The sequence below is a fragment of the Geotrypetes seraphini genome, chromosome 4 (assembly GCF_902459505.1).
Source record: "Geotrypetes seraphini chromosome 4, aGeoSer1.1, whole genome shotgun sequence".
NCBI lineage: Eukaryota > Metazoa > Chordata > Amphibia > Gymnophiona > Dermophiidae > Geotrypetes > Geotrypetes seraphini.
In genome coordinates this window covers 218,180,400-218,204,935 of record NC_047087.1, presented here as the reverse complement: position 1 = coordinate 218,204,935, position 24,536 = coordinate 218,180,400, and the positions used below count along the sequence as shown (strand labels likewise).

General features: G+C 45.2%; 1 protein-coding gene across 7 annotated transcripts in view; it reads left to right on the top strand.

Moving 5' to 3' along the window:
* The first annotated feature begins 17,866 nt into the window (after positions 1-17,866).
* Positions 17,867-24,536, top strand: part of PRXL2A (peroxiredoxin like 2A) — a 74,266-nt gene continuing 67,596 nt past the window's right edge. Inside the window, exon 1 of one of the 7 annotated variants that reach the window (XM_033943337.1) lies at positions 17,867-17,991. Coding sequence is in view for 1 of the 7 variants with exons in the window: in XM_033943334.1 (XP_033799225.1) it covers positions 18,704-18,707 (4 nt within the window). In the remaining 6 variants the exon portion in view is untranslated. Of the gene's footprint in view, positions 18,086-18,688; positions 18,708-19,806; positions 19,841-24,536 lie in introns of those variants that run through there. The other 6 variants (XM_033943336.1, XM_033943335.1, XM_033943338.1 and 3 more) reach the window with 6 other exon arrangements.

The following is a 24,536-nucleotide window of genomic DNA, read 5'->3' as shown; positions in this document are numbered from 1 at the left end:
TGATTTTTATGAAGAAGTGAACTGGGTGTATAAATTTATGCATAGTAATGACTTGTGTATTTGAGCTAGAACTACATTGAGTCAAAAGTTGCCAGATGATCGGGAAGAGAAAATGGGTAACTTTGTTAATTTTGTGGAAGAACATAAGAAAAATAACCTGCTACTGGGAGATATGATCAACATGAAATACTAATGAGTTTTGATATTCCAAGCACAAGGACAGTTGCAGAACGTGGCACAAAAATGGTGGCTGTAACAACTCCTAGTCATGAACCAACAAATTTCACTGCTGTGTTATCGTGCACTGCAGATGGAACAAATTTGAAACCGCTAGTTACCTTCAAACACATAACTATGCCAGGTGAACAATTCCCAAAGTCCATTGTTGTCAAGTGGAACAAAAAGAAGTGGATGAGTGAGGATATTATGAAGGACTGGATGAATGCATGTTTTTGTGTTCGCTCAGGTGGGTCTTTCAACAAGAAATTGTTGTTAATATTTGACTCTATGATGACCCACAAACTGGACTCTCGTTAAGAAAAGATTGAACGCCGCTGGAGTAATGGCAAATTCCAAAAATATGGAAATATACTTGCTCAACTAGGATCAACCACAACAGCAAATCTGAGTCAAGTGAAATGAAACCAATCACATTGATAGCATTCTAAAGGGGGGATGAACCTCAAACACCCAAACACCTGCAGTACACTGGTCTTTTTGCTGGGGTAATGAATATCATCATTGGTTCAAACTACCCACCTAGACTGTGTTAATCACTTTTCAAAAAATTATAACTGTGTTAAAGATAAGCTGATACGTAGCTTTCACCCGACGGGAGCTCTTGCTGTTTCGCTAATAAAGCTTCATCTGGGGTTTCACTGTTCACACAGTTATACAAGCTTTCATCGTTGACGGCTTTACTGCTCTTTATTAGCACATGAACTCAGTAAAGCCGTCAACGATGAAAGCTTGTGAATAATCAGCAGTTGTATGAGAGGTGATGTAAAGGTACGAAGATTGTGAATAGCAATATATTAATTACCCCAGCAAAAACACCAGTGTACTGCGGGTGTTTGAGGTTCATCCCCTCGTTAGAATGATATCAGTGTGACTGGTTTAATTTAACTTGACTCAGATTTGCTGTTGTGAACACTGCTGGAGCCCATGTAGCAGTTATCCCTGGTAGACTAAGATGCAGGCTATAGCCTATAGATCAGTGTCCTGCGAACTTTGTTGAGCTGTGATGACATCATGCACATGTGTGATGTCATCGCATCAACGCTCACACATGCACAAAGGCCCTCCAGGTGAGCCCTGAGCCACCCAGTGGGGGGGTGGCAGCAGGGAAGAGGCATGGAGAGGAGAGGTGCAATCAGCTGGCACCGGCACCTCTCCCCTCCCCAGTGTGTCACAGCACACCTGTAATCTCAGCCGGCACACAGTTTGCGATACACATACTGCTCTAGACATAGCTGTTAAGCATGCATTTAAATGTCTTGCAAGGAAGGAATAGGATAACTGGATGCAAGAAGGCATACAGTACACTGGTTCACTCCTTCAGGTAAATAGAAACTGTGCTACTTACGTAGAAGTTTGCATTTGGATTGACACTGTATGGCAGGCCGTGAAATCACATTCAATTATCAATGGATTTCAAAGAGCAGGCTTACTTGGAGAAGAAATGTTGTATGACTCTACTGATGAAGAGGAATATGAATTCAATAATGACAAAGCAGAAATATTCACTGTAGAACATTTCCGCTACACAGATAATGTTACAGACTTCAAAGGTTTTCCTCCTAGCAATGAACAAAATAATGTTTGATACACTATGAAGAATTAATGCCATAAACATATCTTTTAATAAGAGGTATTTTTTTCTGCAAACTTTTTGGGGAATTTTTGTTTTATAGAACTGCAAAATGCTTTTATTTGCCTATTACCTTATAGAGATTTTAATGAATGTTTCTTATAACAAAAAGTAATTTATGGAAGTTTTTTGGCTGTAGAATGTTTCCTCCACCGCGATCTTTAAATGTTAAGACATGTATATCCTGCACCCTTGTTTAACACGCATGGGGCTTTCAGAAATCATAAAAACCTGTGAGGTCAGTGTGTTATACAAGGGAATGCTGAAAAGTTCTCAGCCCAAACAAGAAGAGAATGATATGGGGATGGCTCAATGAATTATCTGAAACAATGTCAGAATATAGAATTTTGTTTCTGTAAATTGGCACTTAACGAAATAACACTCTTTTCAGTTACAGTGCTTCATTTCATTTTAGCGTCTTCGCGGACAAGGTTTTATCTATATTTATTTTTATACCATTGAGTAAATACTGACCTGGACCTCTGAAGAAGGCTTTTTGCCTAAACATGGACCGTATATGGTCCATATCACACTACACGTCAATTATTCATGAAGTGGAGATTATTTTATTTTGGATTTGTACTTTTATCAGACTCGTCATAATAAACACCTCATCAAGATCATTGTATTCCACAGTTTATTCTTCTTTTGCAAAATAACGCTCAAAATTTATAAAGTTGGTTGGTTTGATAACTTTTCAGCACGCCCTTGTATAAGCAAAAATACAGTATATCCTCCCCCCTTCCCCTGCAAGTTGCCTGCACTCATTTTTACCTCCTCTGAGGCAGACACTGATGTCTTGGCCAATTTTTCACACTACTGTACACCTGTATAACATAGGTATATAAGTTGCAAGTGCAACCCCACCCAAACTCTGCTCCTGGGAATGCATCCATTAATTTTGTATAAAAGTATACATTAAGAGGCTGTTAGTGCATAGAGCTTTTGTGATTTTATACATGCCCATTTCTGCTCATAAAATGCTGTTTTGTGGGTTTTTTAAAAAAATCTTTATTGATTTTCCAATCTTCAATAGTGCAATACATAAATATAACATATATAATAAGTAAATATAAGCACATTTAACTTTCAAATATATAACCAACCATTTTCTTCCACCCACCCACACACCTAATGATGATTTAATAAAACACAGAAACATAGATTTCCACAATAACCTTACCCTATTAGCCATATCCTTTCATCCTCCCACCCATCCAAGTATAAATATTTAAAAATCAAATTATGACAGAAATAACACCCCCCCATCCCACCCTTCCCTGGATATGTACCAAAAAGCACAGTTACTTACCGTAACAGGTGTTATCCAGGGACAGCAGGCAGATATTCTTGACTGATGGGTGACGGCACCGACGGAGCCCCGGTACGGACAATTTTAGAGTGATTGCACTCTAAGAACTTTAGAAAGTTCTAGCTCGGCCGCACCGCGCACGCGCGAGTGCCTTCCCGCCCGACAGAGGCGCGCGGTCCCTCAGTTAGTATAAGCCAGCTAAGAAGCCAACCCGGGGAGGTGGGTGGGACGCAAGAATATCTGCCTGCTGTCCCTGGATAACACCTGTTACGGTAAGTAACTGTGCTTTATCCCAGGACAAGCAGGCAGCATATTCTTGACTGATGGGTGACCTCCAAGCTAACAAAAAGAGGGATGGAGGGAAGGTTGGCCATTAGGAAAACAAATTTTGCAAAACAGATTGGCCGAAGTGTCCATCCCGTCTGGAAAAAGCATCCAGACAATAATGAGATGTAAAAGTGTGAACTGAGGACCAAGTAGCAGCCTTGCAGATTTCCTCAATAGAAGTGGAGCGGAGGAAAGCTACAGATGCTGCCATTGCTCTGACTCTATGGGCCGTGACAGAACCTTCCAGTGTCAGTCCGGTCTGAGCATAACAAAATGAAATGCACGCTGCCAGCCAATTAGACAACGTACGTTTAGAAACGGGACGTCCCAATTTATTTGGATCAAAGGACAGAAAAAGTTGAGGAACTGATCTGTGGGGTTTCGTACGCTCTAGATAGTAAGCCAGAGCCCTTTTACAATCCAAAGTGTGTAAAGCTTGTTCTCCAGAATGAGAATGAGGTTTTGGAAAGAAAACAGGGAGAACAATGGATTGGTTGAGATGGAATTCAGATACAACCTTAGGGAGAAACTTTGGATGTGTACGCAGAACCACCTTGTCATGGTGAAAAACCGTAAAGGGAGGATCTGCGACCAGTGCATGAAGCTCACTGACCCTCCTGGCAGAGGTAAGGGCAATAAGGAAAAGCACCTTCCAAGTAAGAAACTTGAAAGGAGAGGTAGCCAAGGGTTCAAATGGAGGCTTCATTAAAGCAGAAAGAACCACATTGAGATCCCAGATAACAGGAGGGGCTTTAAGAGGTGGTTTCACGTTGAAAAGCCCACGCATGAACCTGGACACCAGGGGATGAGCTGAGAGAAGTTTTCCATGGACTGGCTCATGAAAAGCTGAAATGGCACTGAGGTGGACTCTGATGGACGAAGACTTAAGGCCAGAGTCAGACAAAGAGAGCAAATAGTCCAACAACGTCTCCACTGCCAGGGAAGTGGGATCAAGATGATGAAGAAGACACCAGGAGGAAAATCTCGTCCACTTCTGATGGTAACATTGCAGAGTGGTTGGTTTCCTGGAGGCATCCAGAATGGAACGAACAGGCTGAGATAAGAGAGTATCATGAGATGTCAGCCCGAGAGATACCAAGCTGTCAGGTGTAGAGACTGGAGGTTGGGATGAAGGAGGGTTTCCTGCTGTTGCGTAAGCAGAGAAGGAAACAGAGGAAGAAGAAAAGGTTCCCTGGAACTGAGTTGAAGTAGAAGGGAGAACCAATGTTGCCTGGGCCACCTCGGAGCAATCAGAATCATGGTGGCTCGTTCCCTCTTGAGCTTGAATAAGGTTCTCAACATTAGAGGCAGAGGAGGGAAGGCGTACAGGAACAGATTCGACCAGTCGAGGAGAAAAGCATCCGCTGTCAGACGGTGAGGAGAGTAAAGTCTGGAGCAGAAGAGGGGCAGCTGGTGATTGTGAGGAGCTGCAAAGAGGTCTATCTGAGGAGTGCCCCATTGAGTGAAGATAGACTGCAGAGTTATAGGATCGAGTGTCCACTCGTGAGGCTGGAGAATTCTGCTGAGTTTGTCCGCTAAAGAATTCTGTGTTCCCTGAATGTAGATAGCTTTCAGGAAGAGATGGTGATCTATGGCCCAATTCCAGATCTTTTGGGCTTCTTGGCATAGAAGGCGAGAGCCTGTCCCACCCTGTTTGTTGATGTAGTACATCGCAACTTGATTGTCTGTGCACAACAAGAGGACCTGAGGAAAGAGAAGATGTTGGAAAGCCTTGAGGGCATAAAACATCGCTCTGAGTTCCAGGAAATTGATTTGATGCTTCTTTTCCTGGGCTGTCCAAAGACCTTGAGTCTGGAACTCGTTCAAGTGAGCTCCCCATGCATAAAGAGAGGCGTCGGTGGTGATAACCAGGTGATGAGGGGGCTGATGGAACAGAAGACCTCTGGATAGATTTGAGGATACCAACCACCATTGAAGAGACTGACGAAGAGATGATGTCACAGATATGTGTCGTGAGCAAGGATCCGTCGCTTGGGACCACTGAGTAGCAAGGGTCCATTGAGGAGTGCGTAGGTGAAGACGTGCGAGGGGCGTGACATGAACTGTAGACGCCATGTGCCCCAAGAGTACCATCATTTGCCTGGCTGAGATGGAAGGCAGTGAAAGTACCTGTTGACATAGAGACTGAAGGGTCTGAAGACGATTGGATGGCAGGAAAGCTCTCATGAGGAGTGTGTCCAGGATCGCTCCAATGAATTGAAGTCTCTGAGTAGGGATGAGATGAGATTTGGGTAGATTGATCTCGAACCCCAGAATTTGTAGAAACAAGATGGTTTGGTTGGTGGCCAGAAGAACTGCTTGAGCGGATGTGGCCTTGATTAACCAGTCGTCCAGGTAAGGGAAGACCTGGAAGTGATGAGAGCGTAGAAATGCCGCTACCACAATGAGACACTTGGTGAAGACCCTTGGAGAGGAGGCAAGGCCGAAGGGCAGCACCTTGTATTGGTAATGAGAATGATTGATCATGAAGCGTAGGTACTGTCTGGAAGCCAGATTTACTGGTATGTGAGTGTACGCTTCTTTGAGATCGAGGGAACATAGCCAGTCGCCTTGATTGAGAAGAGGATAAAGAGTGGCCAGAGAAAGCATCTTGAACTTTTCTTTGACCAAATATTTGTTGAGATCGCGGAGATCTAGAATGGGTCTGAGATCTCCTGTTTTTTTGGGGACTAAAAAATATCGGGAGTAGAACCCCTGCCCCTGCTGGTCTAGGGGAACTTCTTCTATGGCATTTAGAAGAAGGAGGGATTGAACCTCTTGGAGAAGAAGGGTTAATTGAGGACTGGAAGCAGACTCTTTTGGTTGACTTGGAGGAGGTAGTGACTGAAAGTTGAGAGAGTAGCCGTGGCGGATGATGTTGAGGACCCACTGGTCTGACGTGATAAGTTCCCAACGGCTTATGAAATAAGTAAGGCGTCCTCCTATAGGTTGTGGAAGTTGGGTAGAAGGAACAAAACTGGCTATGTTCTGGAGAATTAAGTCAAAAGGGTTGTGTAGACTTTTGCACTGGTGCAGGTTTTACCTGTTGTTGTTGCTGAGGCTGTCTAGCAGCCGGCCTTTGTTGTCTCTGGCGTCGTTGCTGGGGAGCAGCTTGAGGCAGAGGACGAGCCACAAATCTACGCTGGTAGGAGGATTGTGGACGAAAAGGTCTGGTTGTTGGCGGCTTCTTAGACTTAAGAAGTGTATCCCATCTAGTCTCATGAGCCGATAACTTTTGAGTGGTGGAGTCCATGGAATCTCCAAACAACTCATCCCCTAGGCAAGGTGCATTGGCTAGCCGATCCTGATGGTTAACATCGAGTTCAGAAACCCTAAGCCAGGCCAGCCGTCTCATTGCCACTGAGATGGCTGTAGCCCTAGAGGTCAGCTCGAAGGTGTCATAAATGGATCTAACCATGAATTTCCGGAGCTGGAAAAGCGAAGAACAAGTTTGGTGAAAAACCGACTTTTTCCGATCAGGGAGATATTTCTCAAAAGCAGAGATATTCTGAATAAGCTGCTTTAAGTAGAAGGAGAAATGGAATGCATAATTCCCTGATCGATTCGCCAACATTGCATTTTGGTATAGTCGTTTCCCAAACTTGTCCATAGACTTTCCCTCTCTGCCAGGAGGGACAGAAGCATACACACTAGCCCCCTTGGACTTTTTGAGGGTGGATTCGACCAAAAGGGACTCATGATGTAACTGGGGTTTATCAAACCCAGGGATAGGAAGGACTCTATATAGAGAGTCTAATTTTCGGGGAGCCCCAGGAATGGTGAGGGGAGATTCCAAATTTTTATAGAACGTCTCTCTCAAGATATCATGGAGAGGTAACTTAAGGTATTCCTTTGGAGGCTGATCAAAATCCAGAGCATCAAGAAAAGCTTTGGATTTCTGTGACTCAGCCTCCAAAGGAATAGAGAGAGAGTCACACATTTCCTTTAAAAAGGAAGAAAAAGAAGATACTTCTGGTTTAGAGGAGGGCCCCAAGGCAGAGGTGTCCTCTTCACCAGAAGAACATTCTCCCTCAGAAAGGAGAGGGTCTTCTGAGTCGCCCCACAAGTCAGGGTCTTGAACTTGGAAGCTCCGGTCCCGAGAATCCGGCGTGGAAGACTGTAAGTGATGGGATTTTCTATGAGATTTCCCTGACCTGCCTGACTCGGTACCGGGGGATGTGACTGTATGCACCGGTGCCGAAGTCTGAACAGCTTGATGGTGGGATCTCGGCTCCGGTGCAAGAATCGGCATGGAGACAGAGGAAACAGACTGTACCGGTACCGACGAAGTGGAAGTTGACAAAGTAGGACGATCCACTGTCGGTACCGGCGGCTCAGACCGGACTGGTACCGGAAGACTCGGTACCAGGAGTGAAGGCAGAATGTGCTCTAACTGTTCTTTAAGTTGTAATTTTAGAACAGCAGCAATACGGTCTTCGAGAGAAGGCACCGGTACCGCCTTTTTCTTTTGCGGTACCTGCGGTGCCGCTCTACGCTCCGAGGATGAGGAACCCGATGTAGAGGGGCTCACCTCTATTGGAGCGGAGCGCTTCCGTGAGCGCCTCGAGGTCTGCAGGATTGGGCTCGCTGCTATTGAGACCGGAGGACGCTCCAACGGGGAAGGCTTCTTAGCCGGCTTACCTGGAGGAGCCGACACCGACGCGGTATCGCGTGGTGTCGACGATGTGGGTGCCGACTGAGCCGGAGTCGAAGTCGGTGCCGGAGTGGTATCGGACATCTCGGTGCCGAAAAGAAGTTTTTGTTGAATCTCTCTATTTTTAAGAGTTCTTTTCTTTAGAGTCGCACAGCGGGTGCAGGTAGACGATTGATGGTCCGGGCCAAGGCACTGTAGACACCAATTATGTGGGTCAGACAGTGAAATTGGCCGTGCACACCGCTGGCACTTTTTAAACCCGGGTTGAGGGGGCATGAATGTGAAGACGGCTTCAGCCAAATCGAAGGCCGAGGCTTCGATAGTGGCAGTAGGCCCCGCCGGGGCGAAACCGAAAAAAGAAAGAAAACTAAATCAGTTTTTTTATTTTTTTTTTTTTTTTTAAGAAAGAAAGTAAAATAAAATGAAGGAAATAAACCTTCTAAAGACGTTTACGCGAGCGGGAAGGCGAAAAATGGAAAAAGTTTTCAACAGCCGTTGAAACGTGCGACTTCTTAGCTCCGCGGAAACTAAGAAACTGAGGGACCGCGCGCCTCTGTCGGGCGGGAAGGCACTCGCGCGTGCGCGGTGCGGCCGAGCTAGAACTTTCTAAAGTTCTTAGAGTGCAATCACTCTAAAATTGTCCGTACCGGGGCTCCGTCGGTGCCGTCACCCATCAGTCAAGAATATGCTGCCTGCTTGTCCTGGGATAATAAACAAAACTGACTCACAATCAAAAACCTATTATAGTGAGGTAACATAAGATGTCAATGGGCCCCATACCAATTTAAATATATTACCATGCCCCAAATTATCAGTGTTCATTTTTTCAAATCTATAACTGCTGTTTTAACTTTAGAAATGGCTTGTGAATTTACCAACTTGTGTATAAAAGGAATGCTCCTTACTCCTTCTATAACGCTCACGTGAGCAGCTGATCGTTAGATACCTGTCTTATAGAATGCGGTTTATGCATTGTGGGAAATGCTTGTTTGAAGGGCACTCCTGTTTAATAAGCAGAGTAATTTCTGATGTTACTCTACTTATAAAACAAAAGGATTATAATGAAAAAATGCAGAGTATGACAGACAGAGATTTCCAAAACAAATGCCAAAAAAAATATTTAATCTGTCAAAAAGGATTAATCTTTGTAAAATGTGACGGGACTAACTTACCCTGTATTCAACTAGACTGAGAAACTATCAACCAGCAAAAATATTTACGAACAAAGAATCCAGTCCATGAAGAATTTAATTTTTTGGCGAGTTAAATTTACAATTATGCATATTAGAAAACTTTGTACAACATTATCAAGCAACAATCATTTGTGATTCTCTTTTACTAATAGTGGGAATGGCAGAAAGTAGATTTATATATTCAGTCAGTATCTTAGTAAGGGGAGGCAGACTGCTCTTGAGTGCTGTCATAGTGGGGGAGTTGGCACCTCTCCGCTCCACTATATCACGCCACACTGTCCCTGCAGCTAGCCTGTTGCTCTTGCCGGCCTGGCTCCCTCTGAAATCACTTCCGGGTCATGGGGCCTGAAAGTGATGGCAGAGGGAAAGCCAGTGCAAGCAGCAGGCTGGAAAAGCTGCTTGCACTGGCAAAGATTTTAAGAGGTACCGGGGTGGGAAAGGAGGGCACGAGTGTAGTGCGGAAGGAGAGGGGGAGGGATGTGCCACTGTATCTGCTGCTTCCTCTGAATATGCCTGGGTGATTTCTTATGTACAGTGGAGAAAAGGAACTCTCTAGCAGCTGCTATGATCAGTGATTTATCTCCTTCCTTCTGGGGTTCCTCAAAAAAATATGGCTCAAAACACACTTGAAATCCAAATGCTCAGTTTGTATCTGATGTTCTATCAAACCTTCTATGGGTAAAGGTTATGTATTTGATATATTGCCTTTTTGTAGTGCAACCAAAGTGGTGTACATATTATATAGAGGCACTTTCTCTATCCCTAGTGGACTCACAATCTAAGTTAATGCACCTGGGGCAATGGAGGGTTAAGTGACTTGCCCAGAATCACAAGGAGACAAAAGGCTAGATTCACTAAGGGCACGGATCGGATCCAATCCGTGAGGGATCCGATACGTGTCCGGGGAGCTGATTCACGAATTGCCTTCATGCAAATGAGGGCAATCAGAATCACGCCCCCAACCGAGTGCCCGGATTGCTCTAGCAATCCCAACGCATGCGCAGACCATCTTTAGATGGTCTTCGCATGCTTAAAGAGCGACCTTTTTTTTTTTTTTTTTAACCTATCCGTGCCCAGCAGAGCACTATGTTTTGTTTCTTTGCAAGCCCGTGGTTTTAACCCATGGGTTACAACCATGAGCTTGCACTGCGGGAAAGGGCAGGAGAGATTTGGGGCTTGCAGGAAAACAGGAGAGATTCGGGGTAAGAGAAGTAGGATCGGGGTAGAGAGTAGGGCAGCAGAAGGCAGGGCAGTCGGAAAAGACCTGAGCGACTGGTCCTTAGCAGTCGTTTATTTTTGATCGGTCAGCCCAGTTGGTGTCCCTCTTTTTTTTTTTTTTTAGTGAATTGCCACCTGCCTTTTGAATGCTGTTCCCCCTCATTTGCGTGCGCGGATCGGAGGATGATAGGGACAGAGGTTAGTGAATCGGGTCGGAGGGAAATCGGGTCGCAAAGGGGTCAAAAGTTACATGGTGGGTTTAGTGCATCTAGCCCAAAGTGGGAATCAAACCTTGTTCCTCTGGTTCTCAGCCCATGGCACTACCTCCACTCCCATGCTGGTACGGAACAGAAGATTAACAAGACAGGTGTCTAGCATAGAAATGTTGAAAGTATCTGAAAATGATATAAGATTGTATTCTCTGCACATAGGTCAGCACTGTTAGTGGCTGCAGTCAGTAACAGCAGTAGGTAGCTCAGCACACATAAATATTTTTCATTACTGCTGCAATTGTACATGAAGATACTTGTTAATCTCCACTTTTATGCACTTAAGACCACTAATTTCTGGATTATGCCATGTTCTCATGTCAAACATTTGCTGACTGACGGATCCATACTGTTGCTGAACAGAGATTAAGGAGACACATGTCTAGAACAAAAACAGAGGAAATGGAAAATCAGAAGAACTGAAATGACTCACTTTTGTTCTTTTCTTATGACATGGATTGGAGAAAAGCCTGCTCTCTTGGTAGATGTGGGTACCAATGACATAGGAAAATATGGTGTGAAGGTTCTGGAACCCAAATTTATATAGAGGGGCATAATAAAAAACAACATCTAAGTCCCCTTTTGGCCTTCGGCCCTAGGCGCACAAAGTAGACAGCAGGGAAATGTCCATTCTCGAAAAAAAAAAAAAAGTCCAAAATGTGGTTGTTTTTTTTTGAGAATGGCCTACCTGTACAATCAGGAGCTTAATCACCCAAATCGCCATTACATCTACCTTTAAGCCCTATTCTCAAAACAAGACCTTTTAGGTGTGGGAGGGACCAGTCCTTCACCTAAAAGCACGATTCTCTAACCGGCGTCTGTCATAAATGCGGGTTATAAAATCATGGAGCCATCCCCCCCTGCAACAATCGCGGCAGGAGGGATGCCCAGTCCCTCCTGCCCGAAGCCGCTGAGACCCCCCCCCCAATGTTCCCCGGCAACAGAGATGCCCAATCTCTCCTGCCGTGATCCCCCGAACCCTCCCTAATGATCGGCGGCAGGAGGGATGCCCAATCCTTCCTACCGACAACCCCCCCGACAATGTTCCCTGGCAGGAGGGATGCCCAGTCCCTCCTGCTGACACCCCTCCACCCCCCGAAAGCTCACCCCCACCCCCCAAAAGTTCTCCCCCCCCCCCGAAAGTGCACCACCAGCATCCCCCGGACCCCCCAGACTCCCTCATCCCCATGAAAGTGTGCCATCACCCCCACATGAACCCCCCCACCAGGATCCCCTCAGACCCCCCCCTAACCTGTTTTTGTTGGCCGGATGGACGGCTCTTGCTTGCGGCCAGCCGGCAGGCCTGCCTTCGAAGGAATGGCAGGCCTGCCACTTCCCGGTGCATCTTGTGATCAAAATAAATATGTGAAGAGATTTTGAAGTGCATTGGAACAAGGAGATATTGTAAGGTATCAAACAGGTAGGGAAAAAGTCACTGGCTGCTCTGGGCTCCTTCACTGCCCCTCACGCCAACCTAGCAGTTGGGCACACTGTTCTTGTAGCTAGTGGAGATTCCCAAACCCTGTCAACTGATGTAATCTGGAGCCCACCTCGAGTTAGCTGTGTAGAGCAGTGTAAAAGTGCAGCAGTTAAGGCAGCATGCTGAGTTCTCAGTGGAGCACTTCCTGATGCTGATCTCACAAGACTAGCATTGGGCAGAGCTAGCCCACCACTATGCAATGCACCACCATCAGCAGCTCGAAGTGTTGCTGCTGATGGCCACACTTTTGTATTGCACTACATAGTTGACTCAAAATGGGTTCCAGATTTCTTCAGCTAGCAGGATTTGAGGATCCCTGCCAGCTAAGATATTTTTCATTTTTATTTTAGTGGGGTGGCAGGATAGGGAGGGGAGGGTGCCTAGTTTCAGCCTGTGTTAACATTTCCCCCCCCTCAAAAAAAATATATTGTTTCTGTCAATGTCACCGGTTTATCCACCTATGAGGACAATTCTGCAAACTAGGTGCTAACATTTACATGTGTGTTCTCCACAAACAGTACTTCATAACATATTAATTTATAATTTTTACTTATTCATTGGTCTTCAGAAGTGCCAGTATTAGCCAATTGGTTTGAGTGGCCAAATACTATGTGGCACTAGCCTCCTCATCAGACCGTTATGTTTTATATAAAGTGCTTTAGTGCATTAGTGCGTCTATACTTCAGTGCTTGAGTATATAATATAAATAAATAAATAATCGTTCAACTTATCTTTTTTTCTGCATATTCTGAGTTTTCCCTTTGTCAATAGTTATCGGGAAGGGACCTGTCACAAAATTTCCATTGATCGGGATGGTGTGGAGCTAAAGCAGAAGGGGGGACTTTTTTTTGATACAGCCTTCAGGCGAAACATGTCAGAACGACAGATCCCTTCCCGATAACTATTGACAAAGGGAAAACTCACAAAATGCAGAAAAAAAGATAAGTTGAAAGATTATTTATTTACTCAAGCACTGAAGTATAGAAGCACTAATCAGTGGCGTAGCTAGCATATGTGACACCCGGGACCCATCATTTTTTGGCAACCCCCCCCCCCCCATCTGAACGAAAAACATGATTTTTAGTAACAAGCCACACGTCACACATGAGGAAAAGGCAGCATCTTATATATGCAGTGAGCAATACAACATCAATACACCCATTGTAAAACTAAACAAACCAGACTAGTACAGATCAATCCTACACCGTCAATCCTAATAGAAAACCATGTCTTTCGAACACACAGAACACAGAAAATACCTTTACCTAGTATGGAATATGTCATCACAAACTAACTCCTCCACCTTTTACAAAACTGTAGTGTGGATTTTAGCCACGGTGGTAACAGCTCTGACGGTCATAGAATTCTGAGCATCAGAGCTGCTACCACCACGGCTGGCGCTAAAAAAACGCTCCACAGTTTTGTAAAAGTGGGGATACAATAGAAATACATAGACAAAAGTTAAATTGAACCAGCAAAAAGCTGGACTCTGCATAAAATGCAACACCACAGAAACAGTGACACATGTCTCCTAAAGCAACAAATAAATAGAAAATTTTTGTTCTACCTTTGTCTTCTCTGGTTTCTGCTTTCCTCATCTTCTTGTTACTCTCTTCCTTCCATCCACTGTCTGCCATCTCTCTGCCCCTATATGGCATCTTCTCTCCTTCTATGCCCCTTCCAGAAACTGTATGTCTCCCCCTTCCATCTCTTTCACCCCCATTGGTCTGGCATCTCTCTCCTCTCCTTCCCTCTCCCACACTTCTCTTCTGCAATCCCTTTCTTCCCTCATTTTCCTTTTCAATTTATTTTCTTCATCCATCTAGATTACGTTCTTACTACCCTCTCACCAATTTCCTTTTTTACTGTCTACCTACAGCTCGCCACCTCTTTCCCTCACCCCCTCCAGTATTTCCCTAACTCAATCCTTTTCCCCCATCATGTGCCCTCCTTTTATTTATCCCCTCCTTCCATCTCTGCCCTCTTCTCTCTCTCCCTTCTCTCCACTTCCATCATCTGCCCCTTCTCTCTTTCCCCCACTTCCATCATCTGCCCTCTTCTCTCTCCCCACTTCCATCATCTGCCCCTTCTCTCTCTTTCCCTCTCTTCCATCATTTGCCTTCTTCTCTCTCCCCTTCCATCATCTGCCCCTTCTCTCTATTTTCCCCCCTCCTTCCATCATCTGCCCTCTTCTCTCTCCCCACTTCCATCATCTGCCCCTTCTCTCTCTTCCATCATTTGCCCTCTTCTCTCTCCCCTTCCATCATCTGCCCCTTCTCTGTATTTTCCCCCCTCCTTCCATCATCTGCCCTCTTCTCTCTCTTCACTTCCATCATCTGCCCCTTCTCTCTCTTTCCCCCCTCCTTCCATCATTTGCCCTCTTCTCTCTCCCCACTTCCATCATCTGCCCTTCTCTCTCTTTCCCCCACTTCCATCATCTGTTCCCTTCTCTCAATCTCTCCATCCACCACAGGCCCAACTTTCTCCCTCACCTTTCCAATTTTGGCAACAAGATAGGCAAGGCTCCCCCCACGACGGCACTGAGCGGCATCGGCGCCCCCCCTCCGTAACAGCACTCAGTGGCATCGGCGACCCCCCTGCCCCGCGACAATACTCAAGTTCAGCCTCCTTCTCCCGGCATCAGCAGAACTTCAGATCGGCAACAGGTGCTCAGTCAAAAGCTTCCCCTGACTGAACTGCCTGGGCGGAAACAGGAAGCTGAGTCAGGGGAAGCTTTTGACTGAGCACTCCCCACTTCCATCATCTGCCCCTTCTCTCTCTTTCCTCCACTTCCATCATCTGCCCTCTTCTCTCTCCCCCTTCTCTCCACTTCCATCATCTGCCCCTTCTCTCTCTTTCCCTCCCACTTCCTGGGGGGGGGGGGGTGCCGATGCCGCTGAGTGCCGTCGCAGAGAGGGGGGCACCGATGCCGCTGAATGCCGTCGCAGCCCATGAATTTTCCAGACCTGTCCAGCTGTGCACCCCCCCTAAGGCTGCACCCGGGGTGGATTTCCCTCCCCCCACCCCTCCCTTGGTACGCCATTGGCACTAATGCACTAAAGCACTTTATATAAAACATAACGGTCTGATGAGGAGGCTAATGCCACATAGTATTTGGCCACTCAAACCAATTGGCTAATACTGGCACTTCTGAATTCATGAACAGATCAGAGAAGGTTATCATGCTGCTGTACCGGGCCTTGGTATGCCCTCACCTGGAGTACTGCGTCCAACACTGGTCGCCGTACATGAAGAAGGGCACGGTACTACTCGAAAGGGTCCAGAGAAGAGTGACTAAGATGGTTAAGGGGCTGGAGGAGCTGCCGTACAGCGAAAGATTAGAGAAACTGGGCCTCTTCTCTCTCGAACAGAGGCGATTGAGAGGGGACATGATCGAAACATTCAAGGTACTGAAGGGGATAGACTTAGTAGATAAGGATAGGTTGATCATCCTCTCCAAGGTAGGGAGAACAAGAGGGCACTCTCTAAAGTTGAAAGGGGATAGATTCCGTACAAACGTAAGGAAGTTCTTCTTCACCCAGAGAGTGGTAGAGAGCTGGAACGCTCTTCCAGAGGCTGTTATAGGGGAAAACACCCTCCAAGGATTCAAGACAAAGTTAGACAAGTTTCTGCTGAACAAGAACGTGCGCTGGTAGGGCTAGTCTCAGTTAGGGTGCTGATCTTAGACCAGAGGGCCGCCGTGTGAGCGGACTGCTGGGCATGATGGACCACTGCTCTGACTCAGCAGTGGCAATTCTTATGTAGTAATACAGTAGTATTCTTAGAGCATAAAATGGTCCCTGCATGCAGTGGTGTAGCGAGGGTGGGAGGTGCCCGGAGCAGTGGCGCCGCCCCCCCCCCCATTGCCCTCTTCTCCACCACTCTTGCTGCATGTGCTCCCCTTTCCTTCCCTCCAACCTGTTTAGCTTCCCCAGCGCAAGCAGCATCTCTAACTTGGCTGCCCGCCTCAGTGTTGCCTGTCCTTCTGATGTCACTTCCTAGTTGCAGGACCCGGAAGTGACATCAGAGGGGAGTGTTGAAGCCTGTATGAGCAGCAGGTTAGAGCTGCTGCTCACGCCAGCAAAGAGCTAGAGGTACAGTGGGGCTGAATTGAAGGCACTTGCGTGGCGGGGAAGGAGCGGGGGGTCAGAGACGAGGAGAGATAAGAACATAAGAAGTTGCCTCCACTGGGTCAGACCAGAGGTCCATCATGCCCAGCGGTCCACTCCTGCGGCGGCCCATCAGGTCCACGTCCTGTGACGTGGTTTCTGACTTCTCCTGTAACCTACCTCCCCCTCTATCTGTACCCCTCAATCCCTTTTTCTTTTAGGAACCTATCTAGACCCTCCTTGAACCTCCTCTGGCTTATCACAGCCTCCGGGAGCGTGTTCCATGTGTCTACCATCCTCTGAGTGAAAAAGAACTTCCTAGCATTTGTTCTAAACCTGTCCTTTTTCAATTTCTCCGAGTGCCCCCTTGTACTTGTGGCTCCCCACAGCCTGAAGAATTTGTCCCTGTCTACCTTCTCTATGCCCTTCATGATTTTGAAGGTTTCTATCATGTCTCCTCTAAGTCTCCGCTTTTCCAGGGAGAACAGCCCCAGCATTTCCAATCTGTCAGCGTATGAGAAGTTTTCCATACCTTTTATCAGTTTTGTTGCTCTTCTCTGGACTCCTTCAAGTACCGCCATGTCCTTTTTGAGGTACGGTGACCAGTACTGGACACAGTACTCCAGATGCGGGCACACCATTGCCCGATACAGCGGCAAAATGACTTCCTTCGTCCTGGTCGTGATACCCTTTTTGATGATACCCAACATTCTGTTCGCTTTCTTTGAGGCTGTCGCACACTGTGCTGATGCTTTCAATGTTGTGTTCACCATCACCCCCAGGTCTCTTTCAAGGTTGCTCACCCCCAGATGCCAGCTCCCTCCCTATGCCACTGCTTGCATGCAGTGGAGCACACCCAGAACTGGATCAAAGACCTGAGGGAAGATCCAGAATGAACAAAGGGGATCTGAATTCCTGATTCAATTGGCAACCCTACCCTACATCCTCCCCCTCCCCCTATATACATTTTGCAGATATTGAACACACGTTGTTAGACAAGGCAAGAACTGCATTTAACCCCTGACCTAATGTAGCTAATTCTAAAAATAGAACAGCAGAGTAATTATATAGGTTTCATTTATTTGATATGCAGTTATAAGTACTTAAAGTTTCGTATAAGTCTCTTTGAACAACGGGGTGTAAACCCTACTGAGCAAACTTGGAGCCAGTTTGCACCACTAATTCAGTGAGTAGTGTTTTGTAGTAAAAGGTGAAGACGTTTTAATAAATTCACACACACACACACACAAAAAATATATATATATATATATTGCTAGCAAAAAGAAAGGAGACCTAGGAGTCACCTAATGAGACCTCTCTCTCACCCCTGAAAAACAAACCAACCAAAGGCGACCTTCAGACTTCCAACGACTGCAGCTTTAACTCGGTCACAGGTCGTCTTGGAGAGCGAAGTGACACACAGCCGATTGGTGACTTAGCTCCGAGTCCCTCCCCCGGCGTCGGGAACTGTCCAATGCGCGTCCTTGGGAGAGGGAGAGGAGGCGGGGGGCGGAAGAGCCTGGCGGCTTCGTCCTCGCGTGGCCAGAGCGGCGCGTGGTGTAAGTCCAATGCGGTAATGTGAGTACAGGGGCAGGTAGCGATCTGCAGCTGTGAAGCGACAATCCCTGCTTGGGATTTCTGCAATTTCTGATTGTGCGTTTTTAAAGAATTGTTACTAGGGAGAAATGCTACCGAGAGGGGAGGGGGGATATTGAGTTACAAATTAGAGATCTGGCTCGTTACATAACAACAGTCGTAAGTACCTCCTCCCCGATCTCGGTTAGGAAGAGTGCTGCACTGTCAATTTAATTTATTTATCTGGTCCCGTTTTTCATCTCTTACCTTTTTCCCCTCCTACAATCTGGCCTGTTAAATTTAACTAATCTTTGAGGTTTTCTTGGGATGGTGTCAAGACAGCCTTTTCCGTAAATTCTTAGAAACTAACTGTACTACGCAGTCTAGTCTTGTGGTTTATGTGTATTATTTTAAGAAATTGGAGGTAAACTTACAGCATTTTCAGAGAATCTGCATTGCGAAACTGTAATTTGCTGTAGTAAAGTGACTTGTAGCTCGTTGCTAATTCGCTGTGGAGCAGTGCATAAAGGCTGGACGATGGCAAAAAGATGAAGGGAGCTGTTTTATTTGAACAAGCGTTTAAAGTCAGCGCTCCTAAGGTTTCTTGCTCTGTAGAAATGGTGTGATCTGGTGGCAATTTTCAGCTCTCTCTCCTGAAGGCGCACCTAACTGGACTTGGTTTTCGGGGTATCTATAATGGGTAGGTGCATAGGCGCCAACGTTTTCAAATGATCGGGGCTGCCTTCACTGTTTGAGTATAGCGTTCACTGCAGATCTGACTGCTACGAAACAGATTTCCACATACTGGGTTTCCTTATTGGGGAAAACCGAGTAATGATTTTTGTTAAGACTGCTCTGTGTTCTGTTTTCCCAAGTTGCTGGTGCAGGTCTTTAAGACATAGCTAGCTAACTAACCCTAATGTGTTAACCCCTTCCTAGCGGGAAGGAGTAAAACGCGGACCTTACGGACCTCGAGGATCTAAAACCGCACGTCCTTAAAAATCCAAGGTCCGTACATTGACAAATCCGACTTCGCTTTCCCTGCAGCTCAGCTCAGGCCCCCGGCTCCCTCGCGAACTGCACGTCACATCCTTAAAAATCCGAGGTCCTCGCCACTTTTGAGGTCCCTGCCACTTTTAGTCTCTGGCTCTGACAGAGCTCTATGACAATTTAACTCTGACGGATCCTAGCATCAGAGTTAAATTGTCATAGAGCTCTGTCAGAGCCAGAGACTAAAAGTGGCAGGGACCTCAAAAGTGGCGAGGACCTCGGATTTTTAAGGACGTGACGTGCAGTTCAGGTCCGCGAGGGAGCCGGGGGCCTGAGCTGAGCTGCAGGGAAAGCGAAGGCGGACTTGTCAATGCACGGACCTCGGATTTTTAAGGACGTGCGGTTTTAGATCCGCGAGGTCCGTAAGGTCCCCTTCCTAGCAAATATTGTAGTTCATTCCCAACTACCCCTTTACTCTTCTATCTTGTCACGTTTGATGGGCAGGAGAGTAAATAATAAAATGGGAGCAATTTTAAGTGTATTTTGTTATGCTTTCTTTTTTTCTTCTTGTAATGAGGGCTAACAATGATTCTTCTTTTCCTCTAATTTGTATTTGCAATTTTTCGAGGAATTTCCTTTTTTTTTCTTATTGTTTAATCTTTAGTCATTCAGAATAATAATTTTAAAAATTTCTGGGGAATAATGGCCTGAAACACAGTTCTATCGCTTCTTTTCAGACTCCAGAGCATCAGAAGTGATTCAAGGCAGCCTGGAGGGAAGAGAAGAGGGGGGTGAGCTGGTGCAGAAGAGAGAACAGTTAGTTTGGGGCAAGTACAGCAAAGTGTGAGTTTTTGCACACAAGTTAGCTCACAGTTTGTGCACAATTTTTTTTCTGAAATCCATGAATAGCATGGATTCAAAAATGAGACAGAACTGAGTGGAGGCGTATGCACTGTTCACAAATGGGTATCCACACTTGTTGAATTGCATTTATTGGAGGAATACCTTTTAGTGTATAAATATTTATGCACTCAATATCATTCCAGCATAGCAATCTGAGTGCTATTACAATTTTATTTTTGTGCACAGGCCATAGTGTAGATTTGAGTACATGTGCAGCCAGTGTGCTCTTCCATGTTGATGTACATTTTTTTTGCACTCAGCTTTTTTGCATGCTATTTCCTACAGCATTGCAGAGCAAAACGTTTTGCGGAATGCTCGCATGAAGAAACCATGCACTATACTTGGCTATAAGACATTGTAACTGCATTGGCCCACTACTTCCGTATCCAGTATTCTTCAAAGCTTGGGGTAGTGGCAGCCCCACACTAGTTCTATTTATTTATTTTGCCCCTTACAAGTTATACTTTTAATATTGGGACTCTCTCTCTCTTCCCTCCCCCCCTCACCAATGGATCTGGATCTGGCATCTCTCTCTACTCCATTCCTCCCAACCCTTCCCTTGGTCATCCAAACAGTTTCATATTATTGCCAGAAGCAATCAAGACAGTTTATTGGCCAGCGTCAGAGGCCTTCCTTCTGCTGTATCTTTCTGTTGCTACATGGGAGGGAAATGGCAGGTCCCTAGGCAAAGGAATACAAGTGGCAGAATAACAGCAATGGGGTAAGCGAGAGGGAGGTAGAAATGCCAGACTCATGGAGAGGGGTGAAGATAGGGGATGAAAAAGAAAGTAGGGAGATACTGAATGTGAATAGAGGGGAAGGAAAGAGAGGGGGGGGGGGGAATGCTGCCAATGGGATGGAAAGGGAGGGGAAGAGATGGAAGAAAACTGATTGTGAAAGGTCAGTGCCAAAGATGAATATAGGGCAAGAAGTGAAGAAAGAAAAGAAATAACTGATGGACAGGCAGTCCTGGAAACATTTAGAGAGCAAACAGAGACTGGGAACAAGGTTAGAAAAATAAAATCACCAGGCAAAAATTTCACATACTGGACCTTTCCTTTGTATTTTTCTTTCATGAATCTCCTAATTCTTAGGGTATCACTCCTCCCACTTTTCAGGTCTAAGGAGGCAGTTGATTAGCCTTAAACTTATATATTTTTTTTGCTATATATTATGCCTGTATTGCTTTAGTGAGTGTTTTCTGACTTGTGTTTTTATGTTTAAATTGGAAATTTAAAAAAATCACTAGTCAAATAATTTTATTTTCAGTATAGTGATTGAAATATGTCGGTTTTGGGACTTTACATCTGCTGTCTTTACATTTTTTACTGTGCAATAGGAAATGCATTTTTTTTTCTATTACTCTGGAGTTTGGTGCATGCAGAATTTTGCATCTCAGGGTTGCAGTTTTAATTTTTGTATTCAATAGTTTGGGGTTTTTTCCTCCCATTTATGATTAACATTCTTTATTTGAAGAGAGCTATCTGTTCAGCATGCATGACTGAGATCAGGTGTTCTGGTGGGGATGGATGTTGGCATTGGTATACAGTATAATCCCGTTATACCGGACTCTCTTATAAAGGAATTTCGCATATAGCGGACGAGGTCTGCTGGTCCTGGCCGAGCGCCATTATAAACATACAAAAAATCATCGGATAGCTGTAGTTTTATTTGGCTATAACGGACATGCAGGCTCCGCCTACAAGGATGTGGCATGCCGGTGATATAGTATCAAAATGCAGCCGAGAAAAAAAATGACAGAGTATTTTTCTTTCCAGTACAGTGTTCTGGCTTGCAATCATTTCGTGCCACACCAATATTTTGCTGAGTTTTGTTATTGATGATGCTGATATGCTTGTACAGTGACTGTTGTTTACCGATTTACATTGTTTCAAGTTGCCCTAAATAAAGTTTTTTAAAAATGCAACTCTGGATATAACGGACTCTGAAGTCTGTTATAATGGAATTATACTGTGTTCAGTATTGTGACTCCACGTGAGAAGTTATGTCAGCTCTCCTTGGATCCAAACAGCCCTTATGTAAAAATAAATTAAGATCACTACCTCTTCTTCTGCTGTTTTTGCCTTGGCCTGCCTACCTTCACCCTCATCTCCACAATTCTGTTTATTTTTGTCTATAAATTATTCCCCGGCTAAACTCTTGCTTCCAGCTTCCCACCACTGCTACTCCTTGCCACTTGGGCATGTTACTTTATCTCCTGTTGACTCAGATGTATATTTTGTAAGCTTATACTCAAATTCTAATAAAGCTTTAAGCTTCCCTGAATATCATTTGGAGAGGTAAGTTTAAAAATTCCCAGTGGCAAATATTTACAAAAATTTAAAATGTAGCTCCTTCATTGCATATGCTTTTAATGGTAACCGAGTGGACAAGCCTATAGAAATCACTTAAAACAAAACCAGTGAATCTGATCTCCTATTTGTCTTTTTGAAAACTGCCACCAGACTATCTGTTTCTTACAGTAAGGACTGTGAGTGCTCAGTTGTTTGCGATTAGATTTTAGTGTTAACCGTGATCGCTCTGTGTGTGTGTGTCTTTTATTTTAAAATGAAGCTGTAATTAAACATTCTGTTCTTTTGGAAAGTAATAATCAAACAAAACTAAATATGATATGATAATATATCAAACATTAGAGATCAAGGGCTCCTTTTACGAAGGTGCGTTAGGGCATGCGCTGAAATGCACTAGCCGCTACCGCCTCCTCTTGAGGAGGCGGTAGTTTTTCGGCTAGCGCATGCTAATCCAGTGCATGCGCTAGAAACGCTAGCGCACCTTTGAAAAAGGAGCCTCAAGTGTCTGCAGACTTCCAAGAGTGGATTTTACAGTTTAACTACAGTTTGCTGTTGTTCCATGATAATAGATATTGCTATGTTTTGCCTTTAGGAGGCAGTAGCTAATTACAGTGGAACCTTGGTTTACGAGCATAATTAGTTCCAGAAGCATGCTCGTAAACAAAATTACTCGTATATCAAAGCGAGTTTCCCCATAGAAAGTAAAGGAAACTCGCTTGATTCGTTTCCCCCCCCACCCGAGGCCAGTGGCACTGCTCTACCCCCCCCCACGAGAACCGGCATTGCTCCCCCCCGTGATCCAGACTCCCCCCCCCACGTTCGCATCGTCCCCCCCGCCGCGATCCGACATCCTCCCCGTACCCATCACCCACCCGAACACATCACTTACCCCCCCATCTGGCACCTGGCACCAACGCACAGGACATGCCGATGCTGGTGCCGGTGCCCAAAGATCTGTCTTTCTTTTTGCTGGGCCTTGAGCATCTGAGAATCTCGGAGAGAGCAGGAACTAAGGCCTTGAGAAGCGCAGATGCTCAAGGCCCAGCAAAAAGGATGACCGATCTTCGGGCACCGACATGTCCTGTGCGTTGGTGCCGGGTGCCAGATGGGTAGTAAGTGATATGTTCGGGTGGGTTATGGGTACGGGGAAGATGTCGGATCGCGCGCGGGGGGTGCCGGATCGTGGGGGGAGGCGCTCGTTCATCGAGGCAAGCTCGGTTTCCGAGGCGCTGATTTTGCGAATGTTTTGCTCGTCTTGCAAAACCGGTGCACTGGCAAACCGAGGTACCACTGTACTTGGTTTTAGGAAATCTACAAATATATGGTAGTAGGGGAATTCCTGAGTCATCGTGGCCACTAAGATAAATGCTTTTTCTAGGAATTTTTTTATAAGCTTTATGGAATTTTGCTACAGCATTGATTTCATTCATCTAGATTATCTGTCTTCTTAGGAGTTTTTGTGAGTCCCACAAATAGAGTTAGTTGCAACGACCACATGAATTTTGAAAACTTTATTTACGATAAAATTGCTATTTTGCACAGAATTGCCATATGATCTTATACAACTTTATTATCAATTTTTGAAAATCATATCAACTTTATTTATTATAAAATTCAATGAAAACTTTTTTTTATATTAATTATAGCACTTAATGAATTATTGCACTTATATCAAAGGGACGGAGGCGGACCAATGATTGAAGCCACAACATTGCATTTGTCAAATAGCCATTGGCTGTTATGAGACACAGCAATTTGGTCTGAGGTTTCGCCTTCTTCCACAAATGATCTATCAGTGCAATTGAATTGATAAATTCAATCTTAGGGCTCCTTTTACAAAGGTATGCTAGGGCCTTAACGCGCACAATAACGCGCGTTAAATTCCCAAGCGTGCTAGCCACTACTGCCTCATTTTTAGGAGGCAGTAGATTTTTGGCTACCACGCGCTATAGCTTGTGGTAATTTTGTGCATGCGCTAAAAACCCTAGCGCACCTTCGTAAAAGGAGCCCTTAGTTTTATTCCACTTTTGTTGTGTATTTGATGTTTTGGTTGTGGGATTATTGCTTTTTCGTTTTGTTAAAATATGTAAACCGCCTTGAACATGTAAACCACACAAAACGCGGTGTATCAAGTCCTATCCCCTCTAATGAAAACAGCTGAAGCAGTTCGGAATTGAAATTGCCACTCGGAACATTCTCTTTTCTTGTCCTCCGTAATAGCTGTAACATTTCTTGGTTATAAACTAGAGAATGACACGGGGAAAAATTCTGTCCCCGTCCCCGGACCACCATCCTCTGCACCGCCCCGTTCCCGCTGGTCCTTT